Source organism: Salmo salar, chromosome 09, assembly GCF_965601325.2.
Source record: "Salmo salar chromosome 09, fSalSal1, whole genome shotgun sequence".
Taxonomy (NCBI): domain Eukaryota; kingdom Metazoa; phylum Chordata; class Actinopteri; order Salmoniformes; family Salmonidae; genus Salmo; species Salmo salar.
Window position 1 is genome coordinate 74,939,497 of NC_138299.1, and position 20,420 is coordinate 74,959,916.

Below are 20,420 nucleotides of genomic sequence, written 5' to 3' on the forward strand. Positions count from 1 at the left end.
CCCGCTGCGTTTTGGTCCACCTTTTACGACGCACCTAACAGTAACTCAATAAAATAATAATAACGAGGCTATATACAGGGGGTACCGGTACCGAGTCAATGAGCGGGGGAATAGGTTAGTCAAGGTAATTTATACATGTAGGTTGTGGTAAAGTGACTATGCATAGATAATAAACAGCGAGTAGCAGCAGTGTAAAAAAAAAAAAAAGGGGGTGTCAATGTATATAGTCAGGGGTGGCCATTTGATTAATTGTTCAGCAGTCTTACAGCTTGCCTGCGCTAGCAGAGTTAACAGTCTGACTTGGGTGTCTTTGACAATTTTTTTGGGGGGCCTTCCTCTGACACCGCCTAGTATATAGATCCTGGATGTCAGGAAGCTTGGCCCCAGTGACGTACTGGGCCGTACGCACTACCCTCTGAAGCGCCTTTTGGCCAGATGCCGAGCAGTTGCCATACCAGGCGGTGATGCAACCGGTCAGGATGCTCTCGATGGTGCAGCTGTAGAACTTTTTGAGGATCTGGGGACCCATGCCAAATCTTTTCAGTCTCCTGAGAGGGAAAGGTGTTGTTGTGACCTCTTCACAACTGTGTTGGTGTGTTTGGACCATGATAGTTCTCGACCCTCTACACTTCAGCCCCGTCGATGTTAATGGGTGCCTGTTCGGCCCTCCTTTTCCTGTAGTCCACGATCAGCTCCTTTGTCTTGCTGACATTGAGGGAGAGGTTGTCACCACACTGACCTCCCTATAGGCTGTCTCATCGTTGTTGATCAGGCCTACCACTGTGTCATCAGCAAACTTAATGATGGTGTTGGAGTCATAATTGACCATGCAGTTGTGGGTGAACAGGGAGTATAGAAGAGGACTAACCACGCACCCCTGAGGGGCCCCAGTATTGAGGATCAACGTATCAGATGTGTTGTTGCCTACCTTACCACCTGGGGGTGGAGCGTCAGGAAGTCCAGGATCCAGTTGCAGAGGGAGGTGTTTAGTCCCAGGGTCCTTAGCTTAGTGATGAGCTTTGTGGGCACTATGGTGTTGAACGCTGAGCTGTAGTCAATGAACAGCATTCTCACATAGGTGTTATTTTTGTTCAGGTGGGAAAGGGCCGTGTGGAGTGCGATTGAGACGGCATCATCTGTGGATCTGTTGGGGCAGTATGCGAACTGTAATGGGTCTAGGGTTTCTGGCATTATGGTTTTGATGTGAACCATGACCAGCCTTTCAAAGCACTTCATGTCTACCGACGTGAGTGCTACGGGGCGGTAATCATTTAGGCAGGTTACCTTCGCTTTCTTTGGCACAGGGACTATGGTGGTCTGTTTGAAACATGTAGCTATTACAGATCTCGGTCAGTGAGAGGTTGAAAATGTCAGTGAAGACACATGCCAGTTGGTCCGCAAGTTGCAAGTGTAGTGCCAAACACAGACCTGAGACAGAGCTTGTTCAGGATGTGCTGCCTGAGGTGGACACTGGTCTGATTTATGGACCAGATGAGGCTGGTGAGAGGAGCTATAGCAGGATGGGCTCATTGTAATGGCTGGAATGGAATAAATGGAACGAGGTCAAACATGTGGTTTCCATATGTTTGATCTGTTTGATACTATTCCATTGATTCCATTCAAGCCATTAGAATGAGCCCTTCCTCCTATAGCGCCTTCCACCAGCCTCTTCTATAGACAGGCTGACCCATGAAAACAATTACTTGTCATGGCTACAAGAACATTGTTGTACAAGTGCAGTTTCTGGACACCTGAAGGAGGCCACTCATTCCCCAGGCCAACCAAAATAGCCATGTTTTAAAAATAAATGGTATGCTTTGTGGCTGCAATCAATGTATTGTTGTGGACACAAGTTCAAATCCAGGGAATCTGTCAAACTTCAACTATACCTTTCTCAATAAGATACCCCACTAGCACAACTTTTACTTTATTATAAACAAAAAACCATTGTTTAAGTTTCTTTGCCATATGAGACTTTGTAATCAAATTATGTAAATCATGTTTGGATAAAAAAAAAAAAAGTTTCTGTCATGGAATGTAATTTATTAACCACTATAGATTTGTCATAGAAATCAAGTGTAGACATGTCAAGGAACGCATTTGATCCATCATTTACGTGTATGTTGTTGGTGACCCACGCGTTGGTGCTATGCCAACAGTGTGCAAAGGATAGATAAAATGCTAGTAATATACATTCACCACAGGATGGCACTCTATGCATTTCTACGACTGGCAAGTGAACCATAAATCACACTGGTGGTGGTTAAACAGTGTATAAAAAAAAAAAAATACAGATCCCAAATACCATTTTAAATATGGAATATAATTATAATATGAAATAAGCATTGCCTAAATGAGCAACTGACAACGGATCAGCACCTAGAGAGACATTACCACCTACACTTGCAAATATTGAGGCGGTTTATTATAATGCTTACTAACCAATGAAAATGAACTAAATCACCAATTTGGCACATCATTGGGTAAGCATTATAATAATCCACTTTAAAATGTGCAACCGTAGGCGGTACTATCTCTCTAGGAACTGATCCGTCGTCAGTATTGTGAAATAATTCTAACGTTAAGGAAAATGATGAATGGAGAAAGCTGATCCGAGAGCAGCGTCCCCTTTCTTTTGATCCTTTCAGTATCGACACATGTTCCAACTATGCAGTTAGCGACCGTTCTCTCTGCGTGGTGTTTTGGGAAAGATGCATCATTAAACCACTGGTAAACCTACATTTCTTCACTATCGGGAAAACCGGCACCGATTTGAACTCAATGTTGCCGTCCAATAATCACATTACTTTCATATCACTGACTAAGCAGAGACGCGGCTGGATTTGGGGTGTGTAGCCTATTACGTCATTCACCAGGCAAGGACAGGATTATGAAACAGCAGCGCAGTCAGGAATGGATTCCGGCGCATGCCCCCAGTGGTGATGAGTAATCTGCTAAAACCATGTAATCCATCTGCACGATATGTTCTTTGACATTGGTTTTACACCAGTTAAGGGCAGATCAAACCAGTTTCACCTTTTGAAAAATGTGATCAGTAAATAATAATAACACTCCAAACCTGAAAACAGACTAATATTGTGAGTAATTGTAATATTGGCCTTTGTCCCTTTTTATTTTAATGACATCTTTCAAGTTGGGACATGGACAAAAAAAATGGCAAATCAGTCCAAAGGTGTGGCACTGAAAGGGTGCTAGTCTGAGCTCTCTCATATGACCTCAAATGGATGTCTGCTTAATGACTCACGTGGACACAGCATAAATCTGCCTGAATGCCACTGAGCCCCACTACTAAGTGACTCACTAATGCCTCCTAATTCAGTTGTAATGACGCAGAGGTGGAAAGGACATGCTGAAACATTACAAAGTTACCAGCCAAAGTTGTAGGTAGATCACCAGTCTAGACCATTTCTGGCATGACGCAATGGTTAGTGCTATCTGGAATCCTTGGGATGTCCCTACTCTAACCCAGGGGTGTCAAACTCATTCCATGGAGGGCCTAGAGTCTGCAAGTTTTATTTTTTTCCTTTCAATTAAGACCAGCAACCAGGTGAGGTGATTTCCTTACTAAATTGGTGACTTTATTTTATTAATTACAAGGGAGGAGTGAAAACCCGCACACTTGGCCCTCCATGGAATGACTTTGACACGTGCCCTAACCTAACCATTTTAAACGTCAACTGGCTAGGGATGTCCCAAGGATCCCGAATAGCAAAGACCCTGATGCAAAGGATTACGTTCTAAAAGTCCCACGCAGGAGTTAGGAAGATTACAGATACTTCATACCCTGCTGGGTAATGCACATGTAATCTGAGGCATCGTGAGCTAAATTAAGGGTGTCTGCCATTGAAGAGCATCCTAGACACAATACACCTACAGAGTTCGTGACAGGCCTACTTCAGTAGTTGTCTCCTCTACACTAGTGAAGGTATCCCAAGGACAGGGATTATGACCTAATATATTGCAGCCAGCACTGATGTAACAGTGTAGTTGATATAAAAAAGGGAAAGGAGCATCTGTACTCTTCTTGATGACGCGAGTTTGGATAGGCACCAAGTGGTCCTTACACCTGCTCCTATCACATATCTGGAAGAATCTCAGCCACGTCTCAAGAGTTCAAACATGTCAGCACCCAGTGATTTTGTTTCCTAGTAGTGCTTTATTCCATTCAGGTTTGCCACCATTACAAGTTACCCTGCCATCTTGTCTGAAGGGAAAAGGGTGTTTGCAGTATGATCCAGTGAATTAACACTGCAGAGAAACAATGTGGATTGGCACCCAAACTCACAGGTTAAACAATCAAATTGACATCTTTGAGCAGGGTTTTTATATTGGTTAATCTACACAGTTGACCACACGTTATGGTCCAGCATCTCACCAGTTCCGAGTCAAAAGAGGCTTGATGGGAGATAAATTATGTTTAGAAGCCTGAAGTAATCCACTTCACCAGGTAATCCTGGATTCCTCAGCACCGGATGCCACTTAATTGACTAATTTGTAAACTGCGTTCAAAGATGCATTTTGATTAGGTAAAAACTTAAGCCACCAACTTGTCATAAATCCCTCTGCAACATTTTCTTTCAGGTCGCCAGTATTTGGAACCTTATCACCGGTTTGTATAGATTACACCGAGCCAGTCCAAGTTCGTCAGCTGACTTTGGCAGGAGTCCAACAACAACCGGTGAGGACAACCCAGAGAGTAAGGTTACACCTCCAGGAATAAGACACCAGCTGGCTCTCAAGAGAAACCAAGAGAATCACTACACACCATTCAGGGTTGCTACTTCCAGACACAAAGTAAAAAGCTAATTGTAGGTTCATTCAGTAGGTTGCCTTTATTGTTACAGTATTGACTAAAAAACAGACCATCTGGATGAAACAGGTTGATATTTAAAGATCTGGCATAGTTACCTTTGTTTTATGGGAATGACATTCTGGTGAGGGGGCAAACAAAACAAACAATGGGCCAATTAAAAAGTGCAGAACCGATTTTCCCAGTACAACTAGCACCGACATACTAGTTGGTCCCTATAAACAAGGTGGAATTTGACCGTCCTTCCAACTGTACAAGATATGTTACAGTTTAAACATCTCACAACATTTATGGTGGACAAAAACAGTTTAGAGGACCTTCTTCAACTCATCGTACAAAACTAGCACAAAGGCACCACCCATGCCTCGGAGAACATTGGACCAGGCTCCTTTGAAGAAGGCCTTGCCACCCTCATCCCTCGCGATCTTCTTCCAGCAGTCAATGGTGCCAGTGTACATGATGTCACCTGCAAAACACATGGAAAATAGGTCATACCTCTGCCTTGGCTGAATGGTACGCACAAGATGTAGCTCAATGTTGGTGGATAGCATGACTGAAGACAACATAAAACTGACAAGTGTTCAAAAGTTTACAATTACCTCCTTTGCGCCCAGACTGCATCATCATACGACGACGGACGGTATCAAAGGGGTAGGATGTAAGACCGGCGACTGCAGTCACAGACTGCGCGATGGCCCAGCTGACAAGGATACTTGCGTTCTTTGGATCTGGCAGCATGCCTACAGAGAAAAAAAACAAGAGGATTAAAGCAGGCTCTAATGTTCTTTGAAACAGACACTTGCAGATCCTCTACTCAAATATGATGATTGAGGCTTGTGCTCAGAGCAGCGAATGGACTCACCCTTGGCTGTGTCATAGACGCCGAAGTAAGAAGCTCTGTAGATGATGATGCCCTGGACAGACACGGAGAAGCCCTGGTACAGGCCCTTCAGACCGTCAGCCTTGTAGATCTTCTTCAAGCAGTCACCCAGGCCGTTGAACTCACGCCCAGCACCGGCCTTACCGACATCAGCAGCCAGTCGGGTTCTGGCAAAGTCGAGGGGGTACACAAAACACAGGGAGGTGGCTCCAGCAGCACCGCCAGAGGCCAGGTTACCAGCGAAGTATCTCCAGAACTGTTTCTTGTCCACGCCATCCAGGAAGATTTGCTTGTATTTGTCCTTGAATGCAAAGTTGAGGGCCTGGGTGGGGAAGTATCTGATGACGTTGGCCAAGTTCCCTCTCCAGAATGACAGGAAGCCCTGCTCCTTGGGGATACGGACGACGCAATCCATGATGCCCTTGTACTGCTTGTCAACGGTGATCTGTTTGCTAGCATGTTGCACCTGTAATCAAAAAGACAAATCAAAATCCCACCTCTGCTTATACTATACATTTACGAAATATAAAACATTTGAAGAGAAAACTGTTTAATGACAAATGTCAAAAAGGCTTAGCTATATGGGGAGTTCAACACGTTGTGTGCCCTTCAATCATTGCACAATGTTCTTAGCAAAGTTGACAACTACCAACTAAATAAACAAAGACAAGTAGCCAACACCCCTGTCGATGCTTCTCATGGTAATGAAACATGGGCAAACAAAATGTTTTGTCACATACACCAGAGCTAAATGTGTTTTACAGGGTCACCCCTGGAGCAAATTAGGTTTAAGTGCTTTGCTCAAGGGCACACCAGATCTTTCACCTTGTCGGCTCGGGTTTTAGAAGAAGCGACTTTCCGATTACTGGTCCAACACTAACCGCTTGGCTACCTGCCACCCCTAGGGCAACATTGTGGATACCGGTACATGGATAGTAGTAGCTAAAATCCAGGAACTAGTCAGCACCAATCACATCTCGCCGTTCAACATTCACAATGCAGAAGGACCCGCCTCCGCACGAGCTTGGTGCTCGCTAGGCCTCAGTTCACACAGGATGAAGCCTCCGTTTGTTGCGACCTTGGCCATTTCTAGGGCCTAATAACTATCAGCTGCGCCATATTTGATGACAATGGGTAAGGACACAAATTTGAGTAGTAGGGATGACATTGATCATAAGACGAACACGGTGTCTCTTACAAGTCAACTTAACTTGCGTGGTTGCGAAATAGTCCTTGGCAACAAGCAAGTTTCAAACTAGTTAAGCCAAATACCAAGACACCGGTCTACTACTGAACTGACAGTCTCAAGTGATCTCACGGCACGCTAAGAGGGACCAAAATGGAAGGGTCACTCGCATCTTCGCAACGCACCAATGTCATTAGTTAAGTTACGTTAGGAGCTCGCTAACTAGTTAACTTACTGTCAATGTCACTAATAACATTAACGTTAGATATATTAATATAACTGACATGATAATTGACAAATCTGTTTGACCATGCCATTTGATCTGAAAGGGTATTGCATTTTATTTGAAAGGAGATCGTGATCTTGAGAGAAACTGCAGAGTCAAGGGCTAACATCAGTCCATTACATTTCTGAAAAGCCAGTCAAACGTACCTGAAGAAGCAGCTTGATTCTTTCAATAGGGGCTACAGCTGTTTTGGAGATGGCAGCGGAAATACCACCAGCCAAGAAGTCCTTGCCGAACGAGATGACGGTCTCATTCATTTTCGGTTGTTATCGAGGACGTTGTTACACGGAAACCTTCCCGTTCAACGAAAGGACTGCTGGGGTATACCGGCTCAGTCGAAATGGCCGATCCATTTAGTTGAGAGAGGATTTAATACCACTGTGTTCGCGAGACAAAACGGGAGCTGGAAGGCGGCCTGCCATTGGTGCGCTAGTGGATTTAGTGGGCGGAAACCTATTTTAATGATTGTCCCCTCGGCTGAAAGATGAGATTTGTCCCGTCTTCGTGAATTTCAATTAAACTGCGTTGTTGGCCTCTGCTCAAAAGTATTTCTAAATAAACATTTAATTAATATCATACATGAAAGGTTGGCCTATAATAATAAACGTGATAAAAGTTATATCCAAAGTTTAAAATAGTACTTTTTGCTTTCATGTCATTCAATAGGTTGTAAGTGCAGTACGCCTACATGGTTGATGGGGAGTGAATAACACTCATCAAACCTTGCTTATGCCTTACCAACTTTAGGTTGAGTTCTGGACACAAGGTCATGTGAAAAGCATGGCAGCTTGGAGCAGCTGAAACTCCTGTCTACTACTCTGTGTTAATCATCAGCTGTGAGAGCCAGAGGACACTTAGATACAGGGGGAAAAGTCATCCCACCAGGTTAAAATGTCCTTGACTCTGCAGTTTCTCAAAATTCCTTTTAGATAAAATGCCATGGTCAATCATATCTGATATGTTATATTATGACATTGACACAACTGATCTTACAGTCCTACAAAGTGACAATGATAGGCAGTCCTGTGATCAAACTTCCTTGGGAAAAAATAAATAAAAATGCATCTGCTCCTCAAATATCCATTACATCTTTTGGGAAAATTAAATTCTGCTGTCTACAGGCCTACTGTAATAAGGTGGTGGGGTCAGCTCGCACTGGGGGAACAGTAGCTGATCAGGTTACAGTCTCCTGACTAGGGTGTTTTCTGTAGGGTGCACCTTTAAGATAGAGATAGAAATCATGAAGGAGAGAACCACATGTGTACACCCATTCTGTAATCTGTATTCAACATTTCCATCAGAGACATTCTTCTGAATGTAGTGTCCTGACAAATATGATACTCAGGGAGAAATTGCTCCATTCATTTCCTTTGTAGTAGAAATGGAATTTGTGTTGTCATCCATACATTGTCAACCCATGTTCAGGAGAGCCACACCACCTTGCTTAGCAAAGGAGTTTATTTGTGCATTACAATGACTGTTCAAGTAAAATTTACTTCAATGATTCTGAATCATCTCAATCTAAAATAATTCATTATACATTTCATAGTTTCATCCATCAAATGTATTACATACCATATACATGTAATCTTAAAGGGGAATGGAAACACTTTAGGAGTTAGTTACAGTGAACTGGCATTCTAAAGCCTAGTGTTTCCTTTCCCCTTTAATTCTCAGTGACACTGAAGTGCTTCAGTTACAATCTTATTGCTAGGTTCACAACACACGATACAGTATGTGCTATGAAAGTTAACTGATTAATGGCTTCGACTCAGATACTTGTGTGAATAATTACATAACTACCAATCATAATTAAAACAGTCGTCAAAATAAGCCCTATAATCAATAAAGGAAACCTTAAGGCACATAAACATGATATACCCAAGTCTGTTAAAATAGTCATTACTACATTACAAATATAATGAAAAAAGCATTCATTTGCATTGTAAGATAATTCCATTTTATAAACAGGTTTGTGCTTTGTGTTCCACTTCATGGCCATTACGTAAGGCCAAGACCATTGTTAGAACCAGGTCAGCGCCGTAACATTTAAAAATAGTAATTTAGCAGACGCTGTTATCAAGAGCGATTTACAGGAGCAATTAGGGTTAAGTGCCTTGCTCAATGGCACATCGGCAGCTCAGGGATTGAAACCAGCAACTTTTCGCTTACTGTCCCAAAGCTCTTAGCCTCTAGGCTACCTGCAGCCCATAAGCATGAATAAACTGTAGTAATAACACAGAGAACTGTCAAAAAACTGTTTCATAAAAAAATACTTTAACTCTGAATGAGGAATTGCTGAACAAACTTAAAGTTTTTTCCATGTGTTAAGTATAGAAGTGCAATTCCTATGATTGCATTGCAACTTTCAAATATCAATGGATCTACCTCTGATTCTGAAATGGTTGCTAATACACAAACACAAAGCTGTAAAAGACCTGACATCAACCAAATTGTCATCTTCAAAGCATTGAAGCATTCCAACAAATATTCCTGACTCCTTTCCACAATCATTCAGACACTTTCCTATACTAATGATGATCATCCCCTTCAGAAATCCAGACGTTTTTGTTCCACTAGTTTTACCAGCGACTTCCTTGCTGTGACTGAAAACTCCTATTCTTCAGGTACCGTTTCACCTCTTCTACCTCAGTGGGACCCATGCTCTGGTCCACTCCTGGTGCCAACTTATAGCTCAATGGAGACACAATGTACCCGTTGCGGTACAGACAGACCTGCTTGCACATCTCAAAGCAGCTGAAGAGAAGGCCAAAGTAAGGGACAATCTAAGGAGGAAAAACAGGGAAAATGTCAGTGGGCTCAATAGCTTTTGAAGTATCTCTGTGTAAAATGTGAAGAGGTAGGTTAGAATCTGCCCTGATGGTAGGGCCTGGTTATAATTATCTTGTCCACAATTTAATTGTTAGACTGTTCATGAGAGGAGATTTTACACCAGTAAACCAAACAACTTCACTGCCATCGTGAAAAGCCATTTGGAGATGAAAAATGAGCGCAGTGCATGCCGTTCCAGAAACAGACCCACGTCAGCCAACTTGTAATATGCTTTGTTGGTAATTCACAAAAGGGATCTCTCCCTCGGTTTGATATAGGTGTGTTGACTGTATATTACCATCTCTACAGCAGACAGGACAGAGGAGAACTAGTAGAGGGGTGGGGGTTAGAGCACAAGAAATCAGTACGATAATAGGCTAATGGAAAAATAAATAATGGGAACATGACATAGGTTGTCATACCTTGACCATGTTGGCCGTGATGCCACTCCACAGCGTCAGGATGCCCTTGTTTCTGATCACCTGCCTGAAGCAGTCCAGCATTCCAGTGAAGTGGACATCGGCCCCACCGTAATGCGGGAGCCGAGGATTCTGGGCCTGGCGATAAACGAGGACAAAAATTCCTGATTAGAGGAGTTATGACACTTCATTATGTAATGAGAGCGTTTTACAGTTAGACCAGTTACTAGGAAAGTGACCCCGGAGAGCACCAATATAAATACATTTAGGATCAATAAATGACAGATATTTGGGACCAACCCATAAAAGGGTCAGTGCTATCCGGAATCTTTGGGACATCCCTACCCCTTTACCATTTTAAATGTCAACTTCAATTGAAGTTGACATTGAAAATGGTAAGGGTAAGGTTTATGGTACGGATGTCCCAAGGATCCCGGATAGCACTGACCTACATAAAAGCGTGTGTGTGATCCAAGTAGTAAGAGACTATGGAATGAATGGAATTATTCCATGAATGGAAATTCCTCAAATGTTTGATAATTGCGCAAACTGACCAGGGATCTGTGCTAAGGGACATTTGTAACTTGGATGTCGCATGACTCAATATTTTGATATAAGCAAATGAACTGAGCAAATGTGGGTGTGGTCTCAGGCAGTATTTTCACCGGATGTCCATATATGCACATCCCAAAACAAAATGTTCTCTCGCTTTGTCAAGCATTAACCACTTAACTGGCTCGGCACTGGATGCATCCTCATTTTAGAGGGCACTTCAATCCAAGAGAAGAACTTCCCCCAAAGACAACAGTCCCAGTCACAGGGCCTTTATAGATTTCAAAGTCTGGGTTTGTTAAGGAAATGCTATACTGGCTGCTGAGTGAAACAATAACTGCATCCATGCCTCAAGCAAGCTCCTTTAAAAACATTCTCGCTTATGGGTTGTGTCATCTGTTTCTACTTGACACTTCTTGTTTTGCCCTAATCATCAGATAGACTTCTATGCAACATGTGAATAAAAAGTATTTGTGGCTGCAGCCTTAGATTCATTTGAATACATGTAGTTGTGTTGGTTCTGTATGTCTGAAACTAGGCAGAGGGGATTAAAGAGAGGTTCAGTTTGTTTTATTGGCTTCTCAATTAGGAGTGTGCTTGTCCACTGTGTGATAGCTGCCAGCTATATTTAGAGAACTTATCTATATTGCAGGCAGACCCTGAACAGCGTTCACATTCTCAGCTGCCGGAGCACCTTGAGGTCATTAACAACACGTTGATGAAAACGGATGTAGTATTCTGTCCTTCATAAAAGTCCTACTGAACCCTCTTATACATAGAGAGAAGGCCACGTGAGGAGAGACATTAACTTATACTTGGGCTCAAACTATGGTAACTTAACTTACAATAGTTATTGAAATGTATTGTTTATAAAGTGTACAAAGAAACTGTCTTCCTAATCTTATTTTAGAAACTTTGAAAGTGTAATTATATTTTGGGGATAATTTCTAAGCTTCTATGTTGCATTTTGTTTATAAAGTAGAAAAAAACAGATGCACTCGAGGGCTATTTTATCAAGGACAAGTGTTTTACTACCAGTATGTACTGGTAAGAGGTACCAGTACAAATCCGCCACCTTATGGACAGATGTGGTATTACCAATCTGGTTACATCTCATAAAATGGCCCTTACCTGCATTTTCCTTTTTACAGTTTCAAAGGGGTAGGAGAAGGTTTGAGCTATTCCTGCCGCTAAGCAGCCATTTATGAAGTTCTGTAGTGGAGTGAACTGGAATTGGGGCTCCCGCCACAGCTTATCCAAGTTGACGTAGACTGCATAGCAACCAATGGAGAAGGGAAACGCACCTGCAGAAGAATAGATCCACAGTTACTAGCCATGCCCCATAGAACAACCTAAATAAACTCTTGAAATAAATATGATTTGTTTGGCTGTTCTAAATTTAAAAACAATGAAAACTCAAGAGGTTCTAAGAGGGGCAAAGGGTGTTTCACAAGTAAGCAGACTCCGGACACTTTATAGTTATACCAGCGTTTCCCAAACTAAAAAGCTTGATGAGTTGATTATTTGAATCAGTTCTGTAGTACTAGGACAAAAAAACAAAAAAACATACACCCCTTAAGGTCCCCAGGACCGATTTTGGGAAACGTTGAGTTATACTGAATCATTATGTGGCTTTTCTTAGGAAGATCTTTCTCCACATTTCTGTAGTATACAAACATGTGTACCTAGGACTGTGAGAGAGAATCCACTGTAGAGTGTTCGAAGGCCTTCGGTCTGGTATATCTTGGAGAGCGTGTGGACCACCCCCCTGTATGTGGGCTCTCTGCAGTTCTGAGCTATGAGGCGAGTCTCTGCCACCTCCAGAGGGTACGTGGCCAGTGCAGCACTTACACCAGCTAGCCCACCAGCCAAAATGGCCCTCCACTGAGAGATGTAGCCCAATTCATCCATGTGGAGGTGGACGATACTGGAAAGCCAAAAAAACAGAGGTCAACGTTTTGGTTCTAAATAATTTTGATCTTGAAAATGTATTTACTTTCATCAATGCATGCGAGGCAGGTATAGCCAGTGAATATATGTATGATTATGGCTTCATGTTTATCAATACGATACGTCCAGAAATTATAGAAATAAGTAACTGTGTTACATAACTAACAGAGCATCTAATTCAAGAACAGCTTTAATTTTTCATAGAGAGTAAACATACTATGCAAATATCACGTTCTCCATTGAGAATCCACCATAACAGAATATTAAAGACGTTCTCCAGTGATTTGTGAACATTTGCTATTGAAAAGCGATATTCCAAGTGTAAATACAGTAATATACACACTTAAGGGTAAAAACTAGTTCTGAGCTCCCCCTTGTGCCATGTCATATGTGCCTTTTGTTAACACCTGATTTACTGAACCTCTACAGGATCGGTGGGTCCCCCACGGGACGGTTGAGCTAACGTAAGCTAAAGCGATTAGCATGAGGTTGTAAGTAACAAGAAAATTTCCCAGGACATAAACATATCTGATATGGGCAGAAAGCTTACATTTTTGATAATCTAACTGCACTGTCCAATTTACAGTAGCTATTACAGTGAATGAATACCATGCCATTGTTTGAGGAGAGTACACAGTTAGGAACTTGAAGTTATTAAACCAATTAGGCACATTTGGGCAGTCTTGATACAAAACAGACATACAATGGTTCATTGGATCAGTCTAAAACGTTGCACACACTGCTGCCATTTAGTGGCCAAAATTTAAATTGCAACCTGGGCTGGAATAATACATTATGGTTTCCCTTGCATCTCTTGGTTTTACTTTGTATTATCTTTTACCAGTTCTAATGTGTTATATTCTCCTACATTAATTTCACATTTCCACAAACTTCAAAGTGTTTCCTTTCAAATGGAATCAAGAATATGCATATCCTTGCTTTAGGTCCTGAGCTACAGGCAGTTAGATTTGGGTATGTCAAGTGGAATGGTAAAGTGGGATTACACAACTAAAACCAGCGTGTTTTTCTCTGAAGTGACACCATAGTTGGCTGAGTTTTCAAAACCATCTGATTGGTCAGAATAGAAGGAATCTAAAAACAGCGGAAGTGAGTTGGATTTAATAACTATAATGCTCCACGGTAGAGCAACAATAATACCGGTTCCGCAGATGTGTTCATTTCAAACTACGTCTAGCTAAGTAATCATATAATCTATTGGTCTTAGCAAATATAGTACCAGCCTAAAGTTGACACACCTACTCATTCAAGAGTTTTTATTTTTACTATTTTCTACATTGTAGAATAATAATGAAGACATCAAAACTATGAAATAACACATATGGAATCATGTACTAACCCCAAAAAGTGTTAAACATATTTAATATTCTTCAAAATAGCCACCCTTTGCCTTGATGAGAGCTTTGCACAATCTTGGCACTCTCAACCAGCTTCACCTGGAATGCTTTTCCAACAGTCTTGAAGGAGTTCCCACATATGCTGAGTACATGTTGGCTGCTTTTCCTTCACTCTGTGGTCCAATTCATCCCAAACCATCTCAATTGGGTTGAGGTCGAGGGACTGTGGAGGCCAGGTCATCTGACGCAGCATTCCATCACTCTCCTTCTTGGTCAAATAGCCCTTACACAGCCTGGAGTGTTTTGGGTGCTTGTCCTATTGAAAAAGAAATGATAGTCCTACAAAGCACTTACCAAGTGGGATGGCGTATCGCTGCAGAATGCTGTGGTAGCCATGCTGGTTAAGTGTGCCTTGAATTCTAAATAAAGCACTGACGGTGTGGCGGTGCTTTGCTGATAACACCATCACACCTCCTCCTCCATGCTTCACGGTGGGAATCACACATGCAAACATCATCCGTTCACCTACTCTGTGTCTCAAAGACATGGCGGTTGGAACCAAAACCTCAAATTTGTACTCATCAGACCAAAGGACAGATTTTCACCAGTCTAATGTCCATTGCTCATGTTTCTTGGCCCAAGCAAGTCTCTCCTTATTTGTGTCCCTTAGTAGTGGTGAATCAGACCATGAAGTCCTGATTCAGAGTCTCCTCTGAACAGTTGATGTTGAGATGTCTGTGACTACCTTATGAAGCTAGTTGAGAGAATGCCAAGAGTGTGCAAAGCTGTCATTAAGGCAGTGTGGCTAATTTGAAGAATCTCAAATATATTTTGATTTGTTTAACACTTTGGTTACTACATGATTCCATGTGTTATTTCATAGTTTAGAGGTCTTCTGTGTTATTCTACAATGTAGAATATAGTAAAAATAAAGAAAAACCCTGAAATGAGTAGGTGTGTCCAAACTTTTGACTGGTACTGTATGTAAACCCAGTAAAAAGATGCGCTCGTTCTTTCTTTGTCCCAAACAAGCCTTATCAGCCTGGTTGATTAATGTTAGCTAGCTAGCATGGTAATTACACTGATTTCAGTTACAGTTCATTTAAGGATTTCACATGGTCACAAATACTTTTTTTTTTTTTTAAAGGTAGGGGCGTGGATCAGAAAACCAGTCAGTATCTGGTGTTACCACCATTTGTCTCATGCAGTTCGACACATCTCCTTTGAATAGAGATGATCAGGCTGTTGATTCTGGCCTGTGGAAGGCTGTCCCACTAATCAGTGGTTGTGCGAAGTTGCTGGATATTGGAGGTGAACTGGAATATGCTCTCGTACATGTCAATCCAGAGCATCCCAAACATGCTCAATGGGTGACATGTCTGGTGAGTATGCAGGCCATGGAAGAACTGGGACATTTTCAGCTGATAAATTCTCTAAAATGACATTGGAGGCAGCTTATGGTAGAGAAATTAACATTCAATTCTCTGGTAACAGCTCTAGGGGACATTCCTGCATTCGGCATGCCAATTGCACAAAACTTGACACATATGTGGCATTGTGTTGTATGACATAACTGCACATTTTAGAGTGGCCTTTTATGATCATGCCGTTTAATCAGCTTCTTGATTTGCCACACCTGTGAGGCAGATGGATTATCTTGGCAAGAGAGAAATGCTCACTAACAGGGTTGTAAACTAATTTGTGCACAACATTTGAGAAAAACAAGCTTTTTGTGAGTATAGAAAATGTTGCTCATGAAACATGGGACCAACACTTTTCATGTTACATTTATATTGTTGTTCAGTATACTGCAGGGCAGCCAACTTTTGAAGAAAGCTTGGAGTGAGATTTGATAAGTGAATTTCATTGCCCCCTGGCACAATCCCTACACTGGGGATTTTTTTTTTTTTTTTACTGTTTTAAAGCTAATTTCCTGCAATTCTATGTATTTTGACATGGCTTAGGCCTATGACCAGGGTGGAAAAGTAGGTGCATCATGATGCTTTGAACATTAAATGAACACTCAAAGTAGACCGCTTTGTTACATCAAGATTTTGGAGGAATAAAATGTAAAGTATGCAAATATTTTTTAGGTGGTTTGACACTTTATACATACAGTAATGAAATGAGATTGGCAAATGCTAGAAGCTGTGGGAAGGTTGAAAGCAGGGATTGATCTCTGTTCTCAGGTGGAAAGTTGTATGAGACCCGTGCAAGGGGAGTGTTACCACTATACCAAGGCTCTGCACAGGAAATAGTAATGGCATATGGTAACCAAATTATAGATTGCAGTCGTCTTGTCCATAGACTGCTTTCGAGGTAAGGACACAAACATTTTGTAATTTGGGTGAACTCCTTTTTTAAAATAGTTCTGGAAGAAAATCCTGCTGGCTCCCCAGGAAGGTTGGCCTTCCCTGATCTGTTTCCCAAGTGCTGGGTGTTTGAAAATGTTCTTGTTATAACAATGTCTCAAGATCATCCAACCTTCAAGAAAAATCAAATGAATATCAATATTCATGTGGTTTATGCCTACTATAATAGTTGAAGATCTTTGCCATAATTTTACTCTACATAGACAGAAAATGATGCGTTTGAGTTGAGTCCCCCTACCATCTCTGCTTTGCATTTGCACAATACTAAATTGTCAAATTATATTTAATTCCTGTAGCATTTAATATCCAATGCTTTTTGTATGATTTAGTCAAAACTGTCAATGAATGTATTTTTGAAGCCATATCCTCATAATGAACTTTCAAAGAAACAAGTAGGGATATCAGATTTCAAATATGTGGTTATTCTGGCAAAAATTGGGAAGAAGTGGAATAATAAATTAAGTGTGGAGAATAAGAGCCATGTTCTTGCTGACAAGCACAGTAATTACCCTATATTTTATCCCTTTGTTAAGAATGAGAATTGTTCCACTGATCAGACTAAATAAAGTAAATACCTAATAAAATCTAGTTCATAAAATTTTACATAAATCCTTCACTACTCTACCCAAATTGTTTTATTTATTGTACCCCCTCTAGTATCAAATGTACACATTTAGGTTTACAATCTAACAAAATGATTTCCATAGTTACAAATCAGGTCACCCTACCAAACTTCCCTGCTAAAACATACTGTAGGTCTTTCTGCTGCTTGTTAGTTGTAACAGCATAAATTCCAATAACCAAACGAGGGGACTAATGCAAGAGTGGATTAAATCGACTCTAGTACATGCTGTCAAAAGACTGCATTCTGCAATAGGGACGGGAGTAACAGCAACCTAATTTTGCTGACAACATTGTACATAAAACAACGCAACTGAACTTGACATTTTTATAAACTCAGTGGAAAACGTTCTCTCCATTCAACTCCACTTTAATCTTGAGGGGCGTTTCTTTAAAACGCGAATCCAATCCCCTTTATCCTTTACATAACTAGACCAATCATATGCTTCAATGTGCCGCGACAAGACAGGACATTGAGATTTCACTCGTGATTTTAAATTGCAGGCGCTCGGATTTCAAAATGATTTGGAGCACAGTTAAAGCGCTGACTACACAATGGACTAATAAAAGCTGTACTTTTCAATGCGTGAGATAAGAGGTGTGCCGTGAGAGCGTCAAATGCGTGTGTCTCAGCGCTGGTACGGCTTGTTCTAACGCAGGGGTGGGCAACTCTAGTCCTCGGGGCCTGATTTGTGTCACACTTTTTCTCCACCCCTAGCAAACACAGCTGAATAATCAAATTCTAAAACTTAAGCTACTGATTGTTTGAGTCAGTGTGTTGGCGGGGGGAAAAACGGACACCAATCAGGCCCCTGAGGACTGGAATTGCCCACACCTGCTCTAACGTTATAGATAGTTGTCTAAAATAAACTTAGAACTCAGAAACAACACATTGTTTATTCACTCACTGTTTGTATGTTGCCAAATGGACGGCGCTGTAAGGAAACAGGCGGAGACAGGAGACGAGGTTTCCCTTCCAAAATCCTCGTAGGCCTTCATTCTGGTAGATGACAAGAAAGCTGTGCAGAAAGCCTTTTTTACAGTGAAATGTGCCTACTTGACTCTTGATTTTCACCAACTCCAGAGGCGACGTGACAGTTTTACTGAAAACTCCCGAAAAACCAACGCACATAAAGCCCTGAGAACTTGTCAGTCTGTCATCTGGTTTAACTGTTGCCATTACTCTAGCTCTGTATGTAACCGACTTCCCTAGCCGATTCTACTACCTCATCGGTATATTGTCTGTAGGACCAGCAGCACCGCTTGTTTATCTAAGGCCAACTGAAAACAAGACCCAGCGGCACCGTCATCCGCAATTCTGATTCCTGTCACGTTGGTCTGAGGGGAGGGGGTACTGAGGGTTTTGTCTAGAAGGGATAAAGCTTTTGTCAAATTTGACTTTTTATATCAGGTTAATGAGAATTTACGCAGCAGGATAGGATAATTAAGTTACGATTTGTGAAAGGTTAAGGGTTAGCTAAAATGCAAAAAAAACAAAAACTTTTTACATCACATTTGACAAAAGCTGTATTCTGTCTAGCAACCTGACATGGCCGATACTGAATGCACTGGGCAGGCGTGGGGACATCAAGGTTCTCATCCAGGAAAAAGTGTGTCCTCTGGTGGCTATTTAATGTATTAACGTTTTTATTTTGTATTTAACTAGGCAATTAGTATTTACAATGATGGCCTAACTCGGCCAAACCCTAACCCGGACGACACTATTCCAATTGTCCGACGCCCGATGGGACTCACAATCACGGCCAGTTGTGATACCGCCTGGAATCAAACCAGGGTCTGTAGTGACGCTTCTAGCACTGTGATGCAGTGCCTTTGACAGCTGCGCCACTTGGGAGACCAAAACGTACTGTACTTTACCGCAGAGTTTCTAAACCCAGAAGCGCAACATCGCGAGAAATCTGGGAACGCTTGCGAAGCAGACCAACCCGGGATTTGAGAAATGAAATGGTGTTAATTTTATCGAAATGTAAAGGCACAACCTAGATTGGAGCCAATGTATTATGTCGTTGAACGTATTATTACTCCAACCTCGTGAAAGTGAAAAACTGACAAGTTTGTATTTTCGTCCAAAACTACAGTACATCGAAGTAGAGCGTTCGATATGACGGCATGCATGCGCAGTTCGGCGCGTGACGAACGTTAGACCGGATGAAGTGTTTCTACGCATGAGTTTCGCTCGCCAACGTTGCCATGACATCGCCCACAAGCGTGATGAGGGATTTCCATTGTAGAAGCAGTTTTAGCTTATGTTCATACTGTACTGTCTTTGACTTTACTATATGGTATAATGAAAAAAAGGAACGAGCAGCTAGTAGTAGGTCATAGGCCTATTTATAAATGATTCACTTATGTTACAGCCTCCTATGCATGAGTCATGACCCCAATTGCCTCAAAAAGATCTGTCAAGCCAAGAAGTTCATAGATTTAAATATCTTCCAAATAATAATTCAAGGATGATTTGTGTTTATTTAAATTAGCCACAATCTCCATTGTTCACCGGATACAAATAGTTGATGAAGCCGTTCAGCTTCGACTAATGATCAGTTATTACAAGTATTCCACTTATTGTAAAGACCACTAGGGGGTAGTCTAAGCCCAGTAACTTTATGCAGTGGTAAATCTAAATCAAATCAAATCATTTTTTTTTGTCGCATACACATATTTAGCAGATGTTATTGCGGAAATGCTTGTGTTCCTAGCTCCAACAGTGCAGAAATATCTAACAATACACAACAATACACACGAAATTTAAAAGTAAAATAATGGAATTTGAGAAATATAGAATATTAGGACAAGCAATGTCGGAGTCCGGAGTATAAAAAACGTAATTAAAATAATAATAATATCTATACATATATACAGTACCAGTCAAAAGTTTGGACACACCTCCTCATTTAGGAATTCTTATTTGGGTTTAGGTAGGAATGCTTTGAATTAAGGGTGAAAAGTGATTTACATTGTTGTCATATTTATTTTGAAACATCTATAAATTAGCCATACATGTGTAACAGTGTAGGTTCCGTCCCTCTCTTCGCCCCAACCCGGGCTCGAACCAGGGACCCTTGCACACATCAACAACTGACACCCCACGAAGCATCGTTACCCATCGCGCCAC

At 41.5% G+C, this 20,420-nt stretch overlaps 2 protein-coding genes across 2 annotated transcripts; both read right to left on the bottom strand.

Annotated features, from left to right (window-relative positions):
* Positions 1-4,827: 4,827 nt before the first annotated feature.
* LOC106611749 (ADP/ATP translocase 2) lies at positions 4,828-7,604 on the bottom strand. Its single transcript, XM_014212291.3, has 4 exons — positions 7,330-7,604; positions 5,694-6,177; positions 5,431-5,571; positions 4,828-5,297 (listed from the first exon to the last, which is right to left on the bottom strand). Exons 1-4 carry the CDS (start codon positions 7,438-7,440, stop codon positions 5,140-5,142), a joined length of 894 nt encoding a protein of 297 aa, XP_014067766.1. The 5' UTR covers positions 7,441-7,604; the 3' UTR covers positions 4,828-5,139.
* A 1,019-nt stretch (positions 7,605-8,623) lies between these two features.
* Positions 8,624-18,868, bottom strand: LOC106611748 (solute carrier family 25 member 43). Its single transcript, XM_014212289.3, has 5 exons — positions 18,193-18,868; positions 12,672-12,913; positions 12,118-12,290; positions 10,438-10,572; positions 8,624-9,969 (listed from the first exon to the last, which is right to left on the bottom strand). Exons 1-5 carry the CDS (start codon positions 18,462-18,464, stop codon positions 9,766-9,768), a joined length of 1,026 nt encoding a protein of 341 aa, XP_014067764.1. The 5' UTR covers positions 18,465-18,868; the 3' UTR covers positions 8,624-9,765.
* Between the last annotated feature and the right edge of the window lie 1,552 nt (positions 18,869-20,420).

Bases quoted from the DNA above. Each gene is read 5' to 3' on its own strand.
- LOC106611749 (XM_014212291.3), bottom strand. From the start codon at position 7,440: ATGAATGAGACCGTCATCTCGTTCGGCAAGGACTTCTTGGCTGGTGGT. The intron at 6,178-7,329 runs GTACGTTTGACT...TTTTGATTACAG, and splicing joins GAATCAAGCTGCTTCTTCAG to GTGCAACATGCTAGCAAACA. The intron at 5,572-5,693 runs GTGAGTCCATTC...TTTTCTCTGTAG, and splicing joins CGTCTATGACACAGCCAAGG to GCATGCTGCCAGATCCAAAG.
- LOC106611748 (XM_014212289.3), bottom strand. From the start codon at position 18,464: ATGGCAACAGTTAAACCAGATGACAGACTGACAAGTTCTCAGGGCTTT. The intron at 12,914-18,192 runs GTGAGTGAATAA...TTGGCTTTCCAG, and splicing joins CATTTGGCAACATACAAACA to TATCGTCCACCTCCACATGG. The intron at 12,291-12,671 runs GTACACATGTTT...ATTCTTCTGCAG, and splicing joins ATTCTCTCTCACAGTCCTAG to GTGCGTTTCCCTTCTCCATT.